Source organism: Arachis stenosperma, chromosome 9 (genome assembly GCF_014773155.1).
Source record: "Arachis stenosperma cultivar V10309 chromosome 9, arast.V10309.gnm1.PFL2, whole genome shotgun sequence".
NCBI lineage: Eukaryota > Viridiplantae > Streptophyta > Magnoliopsida > Fabales > Fabaceae > Arachis > Arachis stenosperma.
In genome coordinates, this window is record NC_080385.1 from 147,093,071 (window position 1) to 147,104,487 (window position 11,417).

At 26.8% G+C, this 11,417-nt stretch overlaps 1 protein-coding gene across 1 annotated transcript; it reads left to right on the forward strand.

Annotated features, from left to right (window-relative positions):
* Positions 1-260: 260 nt before the first annotated feature.
* LOC130951142 (uncharacterized) lies at positions 261-3,535 on the forward strand. Its single transcript, XM_057879771.1, has 6 exons — positions 261-540; positions 1,195-1,278; positions 1,999-2,038; positions 2,556-2,624; positions 2,723-2,832; positions 3,168-3,535. The coding sequence occupies exons 1-6, from the start codon at positions 305-307 to the stop codon at positions 3,301-3,303; spliced, it is 675 nt and encodes a 224-aa protein (XP_057735754.1). The 5' UTR covers positions 261-304; the 3' UTR covers positions 3,304-3,535.
* Positions 3,536-11,417: the final 7,882 nt, after the last annotated feature.

Consider the following 11,417-nt stretch of genomic DNA (forward strand, 5'->3'; position numbering starts at 1 on the left):
TATATATATATATATATATGTAAGTCATTTACAAAAGGAATATAGTGAAATATTATATGAAATAGTTTATATTTTTAAAATATTAAAATTAAATTTATTTAAAATAACAAATTTTCTATTTAATACTTAAAAGGAGAAGATAAAAAAATGTACACTCTAAATAATAAAAATAAAATAAATTTCATTAAACCAAAGAGTGATGAAAATAATAAAGGTAATAAGATGAACCTTTAATATGATTAGAAGAGATTAATCGATTGCAAAAGAATTAAGGAGTGAAGGTAGTAAGGCCACGTTGAAGTTCATGGCGCCATTACTCACTCTTCGACTCTTCAACATTTCTTCTTCTTCTTCTTCTTCTTCCCGCTCTAGTCTCCTATCATTTCAGTCGTCGCTTTCTCAACTTGTGTTCTTTGCTTCCCTCAAAGAATCAATATCACCAATGGATCATCGTAGTCATGAACAAACCACCTCAGATTCCGCTGATCCAAACAACAACCACCGTTTTTCTGATCGCATTCTCCCTCACCTTCTCCGTCTGTAAGCACTTTCTTATTCCTGTGGATATTTCTTCTGCTCTGTGGTTTGAATTTCATACAAACTGTTTGAGATGTAAATTAAGATCAACCACTGAAAATACTGGAATAAACAAGTAGTCTAGTATTTGATCTTAATTGAAAACAATATTTCAAGAGAAATAAAAGGTATATGCAAAATTCATGCAATCCCTAAACGGTCTATAGTAAGCTGCATGGACTCAATTGACAATATACAATATAGGATCATAGCTTGATTGACTGTTCTTGAGGGGGTAAAAAGAAGAATTTAATTTAAGAGTATGTTGGGCTGAGGGGAAAAAATAGTGTGCAAATTTTTTATAGATGATTAGAGCTCTTCCATGAAAATTTTCGTCCGAGTTCACTCATAAAGAATTTTTTCACACCATTTTTACCCATTGAAGATACCTTAGTGAGTGAAACGATGTCCTATTGTGGTTTTGTTTGTTTATGAAGACCCTTGACTATGTAAACCATCTTCTAGTTATTTAAAAAACTCCCTTTCTTTTAAGATAAGAACATTGTTTTGCTTTTTCAACCACTGTTACAAGAACAAATTATTTGTTAACAAATTGTGAATCTACTGCATTCTCTCTGAATATTCTTAATGTTCTAACCTTAGGATGTTGTATTTCAGGTATGGATCTTGTGCAACATCTCAAGACTTTGAAATCTATGCTCCAAATGCTTCATTTGAGGATCCACTTATGCGAGCTCATGGGTATGCATGCATTCTGTTGTTATACTCGATTTTTGCTTTTCCATGGAATAGGCATGAGAAATTTCGAAGTGACATGTTCAAATCAAGCTTGTATACAAGACTTTAAGTCTTACATAAGTTGAAAGATTAAGCTTTCTGTTTCAAGTTTTCTATTGCAAAGGCAAATTAATAGGAAAACTGCTTTCATCATTGTGATTATGTATGTCATGTATGTTTGACATTCTTTCAATAGCATTTCAATCATGAACAAAAAAAGGAGGTTCATTTGTTGCCTATGCTCACTGATGCGGGTAATCGAGGTACCCAGATTTTAAAAATCAGAAATTCTTAAACTGAAACAATATGATTCAATTCAGTCATGGTTTGATATTGTATATTATTATTGCAGGCTTAACTTTTCCCAGTAAATTCAAAGCCAACCTCTGATAAAATCTAAGTGGCTATATGTGTATATAATAAATCATATTGAATGAAAGATTAAGAAAGAATCTAAGTGGATTTTATCCCTATACATGTAGGTTTTGTAATAATCGTTAGTTCTTAGCCTACTGATATGGACATTTCTTTAGTTCTGGTTGTGTAATTCATATTCTGTTTTATTTATTCTCAGTATGTAGCTTCTTATTTTCTACTTTCCTGTATTCATCTATTCAAGAAGACATTTGAAATTGCTAATCGATGGAAATTCTTCTTATATGGTTTACCATGTTTATAATGCAGGGTGAAGCAGATCAAGTCAGCATTCTATACTCTTCCCAAGGTTTTCATTATTTCGTGCTGCTCTCCATCTTTCCATTTTTTTTCCCTACTTGTCTGTATAATGAATTGATTTTTCCCTAATTAATATTAGGCTGAAAGTTCTGACATGTAAGATGTTATTACAAAAATTTACTGTTTTCTTTTACCAAAAACAAAGATTAAGTGTTTGAATTAATCAGAAAGTTTCAAGTCATCTCATGAATATCTGCCAAAGGATAGACAGACTATTGTTCTGTCTATAACCTGACAGTATTGCTTTTTTCAACTCTGATGCACCTCTGTCATTTATCAGCAACTTAATAGTTAATATATTGCATTTGCTTCTGTTATCATTAGTAGTTGTTCCATTTTCAAATATCTCCTACTTGTATGCTTATATTCGTATTAAATCTTGTTTCAGTTGATTTTGTTAATTAAAAACATCATTTCTTTCTCTCTTTTCCTTTGAATATTATTTATCTTGTGTCGTGTTTTAATGTTGAGAAATTTTGGACTTCTATTTTGTCTCTATTTCTTAGGTATTTAAGGAGTCAAAGATTGTGGAATACAGTGTTGAAGAAAACATGGTTTCACCAGGAAAAGGAGAGGTTGGTAAATCTGCCATCACTTATTGTGTAGTGCAGCATCTCTTACTTGATTTCTTATGATGTTACTTAAAGATGCAATTCATGGATGTTGCATGCAGATATTAATTGACAATAAGCAATACTATAAATTCCTGGGGAAACACATAGATATGGTATCACTGATTAAGTTGTATGTGGATGACGGTAAAATTGTTCGCCACGAGGACTGGTATGTATTATCATGCACCCCTAATTCTATGGCCTTCATGTATTGTTCTGAGAATTTGATAATAGTTCTTGTATGTTTTGCATGATTTGGCTCATTTTCACACTAGGCTTCAATTAAGCATCACATGATTTCTGTTATGACAGTGAAATTAGAATTACCTATGGAGAGAGAAGCGTGTGTGTGTGTTAGAATGTTCTATGGACAGATTTATGAATTGTAATGGATAGATCAATTGTTCCTTATGGTTCAAGTAAACATGTCTTCTATCTTTAAAGAGTGAAAGTAAACAATAATAATAACTAATTCATTAGTTTTTATTTTATGGCATGAAATAGGTGGGACAAGAAGCCAATATCAAATAGAGAAACAGTGAAGGTGCCACTGCTTGGGCGAGCTGCAGAAGTGACTCGTAGGGGATCAATGCTGCTAACCCATTTATTTATGGGCTTTGGAAAGGACCCAACAGTCTGAAAATAACCACAAAATTCAGTTTAGCCTATTTTGATGTACATGGGCCAGTGTGTTAGACCAAGTCTTTTATTATACCCCTTTTTTCATCTTTTCATAATACCAAAAAAAAAAATTGTTCATTGAAGCTTGTATAGTTTTGGTGGATGTAATATAGAATATAGTTTGTAAATTTACCATTATATAGATTTGTTCGGATGTTTCAAGTTCATTAGTGAAACTTATCCGCTAATAAAATGCGATATTAGTTAAGATGATAAGTATTTTGATGTCTTAAACTCTTAAATTGATAATAATTATCATAAGGTGAAAAGATGGTATTACAAACGGTTAGATTATTCAGTCAAACATATTTAGTAAAATATGTTAAACGATTTAACGATTTGTAATGTTATTTTCATGTGAAGATATCTTTATGAGAGTATCTACTTTATCATAATACTGTGAACAAACACGACTAAATTATCGGTTATATTGTGAATAAATACCCTCTTTACTCTCTAATAATACAATGAAGCAACAAAATATTTACAGAACATGAAAGCTAGTATATTTTGCATGAGATAGATACATAGAAAAAAGAAGTGTCAAGATTCAAGTTATTTTGAATAAGTTTAGATTATTTTGTTCTAACCTAGAAACAGAAAATATGGAAGAAGGGCCCAAAAATCTTTGTAAGCAGAATGTCATATGCATGATGGTCAACTTTTTTACACTTATCCTCGTTAACTTTGATGCCAATATATAAGTTGCCTTTTTGACTGGTCATCTCCAATGTCTTGGCCTTTACAACAACATTCCCTCCTAATATCCCCCACTAATAACTAAATTAATTATTCTTTTCTTTTATATATTTGGAATGTGGATCCATCTATGTTTGTCCCTTGCTAGTTGAGGGATCCAAGGTACAGATGAGATGCTATGATTGTGTGTCACAATTATACACTGATTATTGGAGGGTTTTAGATCCGAGAAATCCCTTACTTTCATGCAAAAATTCTCTCTTGCAACATAAAGAACCTACGTAGTGGCCATACTTATTAATAAGAATCTATTTTGTATCTTACAAATATATATTAATATTTGAATTTTCTTTTATTTATCAATATAAAAGTCATTTTAGTATAATTGTTTTAATAACTATTTAAAAAGTTTGCAAAAATACCATAATTCTAATAACAAAATAATAAAATGTTATATGTTATTATATTTGTTTATTTACATATATTTTGTTTCACACATTTTTTAATATATATATTTCGATTCTAATATTGTTAATTTAATGGCTAATTTTTTTTTTACACATAGTATTATTGCAGAATAATTGGTATTTAATTTTCTTAAAGTTTTTTTATTTAAAAAAATAAAAAAAAAGAACTCAAAAGAGGGTGGTCTTCTTCACATATAATAAAGGCAACACAACACAAGCCGTTTGAGCTTTATTGTAATTTTTTTTAATTTATAATTTTATTTTTATATGACTCTTCTCTTTGCTAAAGACTGCAAAAGCTCAATGTGTGGAAACTTTGTCTCCATGCCAATCCTCAAATGCCACTATCTCCCTTGCCTCAAAAGTTTGGGGTGTTAGGGTGACAAAAGAAACTCAAACATTATTCAAAGCATCAAATTAAAGCATATATAAATAAAAAATAAATAGATATAAATAAAGTTGCAGTGCCTTTGCAAAGTATGAACATACATTTTGAATGCTTTTAGAGCATTAAATGAGCCCTAAAAAGAATACAATTAAGTGGGGTCTTGCTTTTCAAATTCTCTTTTGCTTTTTACCCCCTTCTTCTTTTTTTCTTTCTCCGATTTGTAATGATTTCTAGATCATGTTTTTGTAAGATTTTTTAAAACGAGTAGCAAGCAAGATCGATATATATTGGAGTCTTTAAAGAACCTTTTCGCCGTCGATCGATCCGGATGAGTACTACCATGAAAAGTTTCAAATTATAGACCCCAAAAATTAAATTAAAACATTATATTATATACATGATCATGATGATGCCATTATATTTACAAATTAAAGAGTTCAAATAATTGAGATTATTGGATCAATATAACTCATCGTCACCCTCAACTTAATTAGCTCGATATGACGATATGGCTTACTAAAAAAGAAAAAAAAAAACTTAGAATGGTTTGCGGCTATATATATTAGAAATTAACCATTTTATAGGAATATTTTTATAACTAATAGTTGTATAAAAGACACATGTCCAGATGTAGTGGTTATTAATTGTCATAGACGGTTAATAATTACCAAAAGAAAGTATTTAAATATATTTTTAATGGTTACTTAATTATAAAAAAATATTAACAATATTTATTGACGTTTGGTTATTATTGATCATAAAAGATAAGTGTCAATAAAAATATTTTTAACAATGAAGTGGCTACCAAAAATAGTTAAAATACTCTTAGTCTGTTTTCTGACGACATTAAATAGATAAAATATATTTTTTTGTTGTTAATGTAAATGTTTGTTATTATTTTTAAGGGTTTTATTATTCTGTACCTAAGGATATAAAAAAATATTTTAATATTATTTATATTTTTAAAAAAAATATTTTTGTAATAAATAATATTAAAATATTTTTTTTATATTTAACCTATACTTTTAGGGTATAGAATAGCAAAAATATATTTTTAAATATTTCTAATTTCATTAAATTTTATCACTAGTATTTTTTATTCTTTTATTTTTATACCTAGTATGAATAAATTACCATTTGTATTCATAAAAGATACAGATGCTGACAAATATACCCATATAAGAATAAAACGACAATTATGATCACGGAAGATGGCTTTTGTGTGCCAAGAGTACGTGGATGTTGGTTACACAATTGGTTCATTAGAGTATTCTTGGCACATGAAAGCTATCTTCCGTAGGTACAATTGTCGTTTTATTCTTATATGAATACATTTGACAGCGTTTATATCTTTCATGGATACAAATAGTAATTTATTCTAATATTTTTTATTTGTGTGAAAGTTATTTTTAAACGTTTTCATTTTGTCCCTAATATTTTAGATAGAATTAATGTTTATAAGATAATTCTAACATAAATTAAAACATTAGAAATAAAATTGAATAGAATTAAAGATTAAAAATATTTTAAAAAAATTATATATATTAAGAACAAAAAAATCTATTTTAACCTACTAATTTTTTTTACTAACAAACTTTTTTTATTTTATAATATCTCTCATTTTAATAAACTAAAGATTAATTTGTCACAGATTTAATTTTCATTCAAGAATTTGTTGTTAGTGAATAAATTGTTACCATATCCATAACTATTTTTATTGGCCATCAAAATTGCTTATTTTTCATTGTACAGTTTGCAACAAAGCATGAATGTTTTCAGCTAACGTTGAGAATAATTTGTTAGAGAAATTAAGGATTCTGATTCAGGATGGAAATCATGTATTAGATTCAATTAATTTTATAATTAAATACTTATGATGGATGGTTCGAATTATCAAAAAAGAAAAAAGAATCCAACGTTTACCCTTTTAGTTTCCAGAATATATATATTCGGAGAACATAGCCATACAGAAGAGACAATAAAAAAGAACCCATTTTTATTAAAATAAAATATATAGATATAGCATAGCTAAGTAGCTAGGTATGCATGATTGGAACATTGCGAATTTTAACATGATAACACTACATTATTTTGTGTATACGTATGTATATATAAACCCTAAAAACTTATCTAGCTAGTACTCTATCTCGTTTATGGACATGGTGGCCAATATAATTAAATAGTTAATTAATTAATTATTACTCTAAGCACTATCATATCATAGGCACTGTATATATAGTAGTGTTTTGGATGAGAGTTCCTTGGATCTAACACGTTCTTGATTATATATAATATTTTATTATTTTAGGAGTTCGTAGCAGCAGTCTGAATTGGACTACTAATTATTCATTTTTAATGCTTTTTTCTTTTTCAATTTTCACCTTATAATTAATTATTGGTTGATCCTATAAAGATTTAGTCTACAAAAGCCTCTTTCTCTTGTCGGCTTATATTATCATCATCATGGGGATTAATTCACTCATATGTTCCTCTTCCCCAAAACAACCTTGTCATTGCAATATTATCTATAAAATATACAAATTAATTAGAATCAGAAAATTAAAAGAAAAAAAGAAAAAAAAAGAGATTATTATCCAAAGAAAGAAATCTAATATTAACTTATGATATTAATATAGGTAGGGACAAATAAATTTCATAAGGATGAAAAGAAGATCGAAATTTGATGTAAAATTAAAAAAGTAAATTAAATATTTAAAATATAAAATGGTAATAAAATTTAATTGTAAAATTTTTAAATTTAATGTAAATTTTATAAAATTAATTAATTTATTTAAAATTATAATATCAAAAGATTTTAGAGATTAAATTGAGATTTTAACTGTGGATATGATTTATACATGTTGAAGATTGTTGCAATTGTTGTTTGATGGAATTAGGGTTTGTTTGAGAAATTTTAAAAGTAATTTTTTTTTCTAGTTTTTGACTTATAAAAAATAGTAGTATTAATGTTTGATATAATTTTTAAAATTAAATTGTAACTTTTTAAGAAACTATTTAAGAGCTTATAAAAAAAATTTAAAAAAATGACTTTTTTCGTAATAAAATTTTTTTAATCTTATTTCTTTTAAAATAAACACTTTTAAAACTAAAAATCTAAATACAATAATTTATTTATAAGTTATTTTTAATATAATTATTTATTATTTAAATTAATTTTTCAAAAAAAGTTAATTAAGCTGTTTATTTAAATTCGATCAATTCATGTTTGAGAATTATGACTATTTAAAACTATGATTACAAAGTGGTTATTAGTGTTAATCTTGGTGTAATTGGGTACAGTGCTCGAGGATCGGAATTGTCTTATGGTGACAATTGCCGGTAAAATGCAAATTAAAGCCCCACTTCGTTATTAAATAATAATAATTCATAATTAATGGTTTATTGGTACTGAACTACTGATACAGTGGGTTGCATGAGAACCGCTATAGATAAGTAGATAACACATGATTGCTTTTTCCTTATAGACTGGGAATATAAATGAAACATCAGGACATTAATATACATATTTATTCAAATTTACTAATTGTACTGAAAAATCTCTCTCTCTTGAACCAACTACTCTAGATGAGCCGATTAAGGATTATATATATATATATATATATATATATATATATATATATATATTGTTATTATTTAAATTTAAATTTAAATTTTGAGTTGATTTGTTTAGTTTTAAGCATATTAATTAGATTTAGATTTTATGTTTATTATTTTGTTATTCTATCCACATTCAAGCAATTTTAATTTTAATATTTAAATTTATTTAAGTGATTTGAGCTTTTACATTTTTTTCCGTTTTCTCCTTCCTTGTGTTTCTTCTTCTTCTTCAGATGCTACATCTTCTTCTTCTCTCTCTTTTTATTATTTTTCAATTTCGTTACCGTCATTACCAACAACACCTCATTCTCTTCTTCCTATTGAAATTTTGTCTCCTCTTTCTTTTTCATCCTTCTCCTCTATCATCATTTTGATCATCATCACAATCATCATCGTTATCATTATCGTCATCGTCTTCTTTTAATACGTATAGTTGATATCGTTATCATCGAATTTTTGTCATATTAATGATATTGTCTGATCCAAAATTGATTTGGATATATTTTTGTTCAAAATTGACTTGTTTTTGAATTTGAATTTATGTAATGGACAATTTTTTGTTCATTTGATATTAGACAATGGTTTCATTTTGATATATAATATTTTTGGTTCATTCGAAACGCAGGTGTTTCTGAATTTGAATTTATATAATGGACAATTTTCGGTTCATTTGGTATTATACAATAGTTTTATTTTCATAATATTTTCGTTCCAAAATTATTTAATGATGTCATAACAGAAAATCAGAATCAATAAAATTGTTAGCAAAATGTTGGTGGTGTTGTTAGTGATAATGATGGAGGAAGAAGAAGAAAAAGAAAGAAGAGATAAAAAAATTCAAATAAAAAAGAAACAGAAAAAAGATGAGAAGATGGATGTGGTGGTGATGATGACGATAATAAAAAAAGATGAAGAAAAAAGAGGAAGAGGAGAAAAAAAAAAGATGAAATTCCACACAATATAAACTAAATAACTTAATTGCTTAATTGCATAAATCGCTTGAATATATAGCAGAACTCGCTATGAATATAACTACTTTTCAATTAGAGTTATAACCTATTTATTTATATATAATAAATTAAAATTATTATATTCATCGTCAAATTTATTATCCCGTATTTTTCTATGAATATATTATTTAATTTATTTTTTTATATTTTAATATATACTGTATATGAATTTGACGTATAAATGTGTAATAATAAAATTACAATTTTGTTATATTACCAATAAGAATTTTATCAATTTTTGTTTATAATTGTATTTAATAGAAATATTTTTATGGATGTGTCTAATAAAAATATTTTTTTATAACGGTATCTAATAAAAATATTTTTATAGATGTATCTCTGGATGTGTCTCTTTAATTTATATATATGTTTAAAATATAATAATTAATTATTATTAACAATAAATTGACAGATAGTATATATTGATACTTCCCAATACTTTTTCATAAAATTATCATCTAATAATATCGCTCAATATTTAAGTCCAGCCAATTTTTTATTACAAAATATTTTTATTATGTGAACTTTTTAGTTTTTAAATTATTGGTGTATTACAGGCTCACATGTATGTGTATAATTGGTTCTAGATGAACTTTTAATGCAACTCTAGCTAATTAACTAATTGATTAATTAAGTAGGGTTCAAGAGTTTTTCTTTTTAACTGAAAGCAATCATGTTTGATGAATTGGAACTTAAATCCCATGGCCGCACATATATATTTCTTTCATCATTGATTACTTTATATTTAGAATTCAAGCTTGATTGAGATTATTACGAAATTATAAGAGAAATGAGGATACGTGATCTTCCACAGATTAATCATGCATTAGTAGTAAAATTTAATTAATTCTTAGCTTTGCAAAAAGAAAAAAAAAAAACCATTTTCTCATTTTTTTTATGTTGCTAGAGTATCCACGAAATAGAGTTAACAAAATTTATTTTTTCAACTTGACTCAACACGAGAGTTAATTGGGCAAGTTGAGCTAAACTGGTAGATTCAATATACATATATAAAAGAAAAATAAAATTAAAAAATACAGATAATAATAATGCTAACCTTACTTTGAATTACTACATACTTGAGAAATTGAGAAGTTTTATTTAATTATTTGCATGTGCATGAAAAACAAATCGAAAAATTTATCAAGAAGGTTGCATGAAACGGCATGTTTATTATTAGGGATAGCAACTGGAGAGGGCGGGTGCATCGGAGGATACCTTTCCGTTCTTTATTTTTGTTCCTAAATTTGTTCTTTCTTTTCATTTTAATTTTCATTATAAAGGAATATTGTCTCCTATATATTCTGATTTTTTGTGGAGTTTCATTTTCTATCTTTTTATATTGATCATTTATATAAAAGTTGTTACAATAAAAAATTAAAAAAAATTATTACAACATATAAAAACACAGTCACATAGCGGTTAAAAAAAAAGAATGTTACAATCAGCGACAATAAGGTGATGAGAGGATGACGACACGTTGAGCACTGAGAAGAAATAGTAAGGGTATAATTGTGACACTATGGGAGATTAGAATTTGCGAGTTCTTTCCTTCTAAAGTGACTGTAGAGAATATTAACTAGCGTTATAGAGAAAAGGAAAGACACTTGAAATTAGGGTTAGATTTTTCAATATATATATATATATATATATATATATATATATATGTATGAGAAATGACTAAAAAAATTATATTCAAAATAAATTATTAATGATATTTAAATAAATTTAATCATTTAAAATTAGAGGAGACGGGATGGAAATCCTCGTTCGACTTCTTATGTCTGTTTCAAAAGAATTTTGGCTACGATTTTTATTCTTAACAAAATTTCTTCGTCTTCGAATCTCCATTTAGAACGGTTTTCGCGGAGATCCCTGCATTTCAACAAAT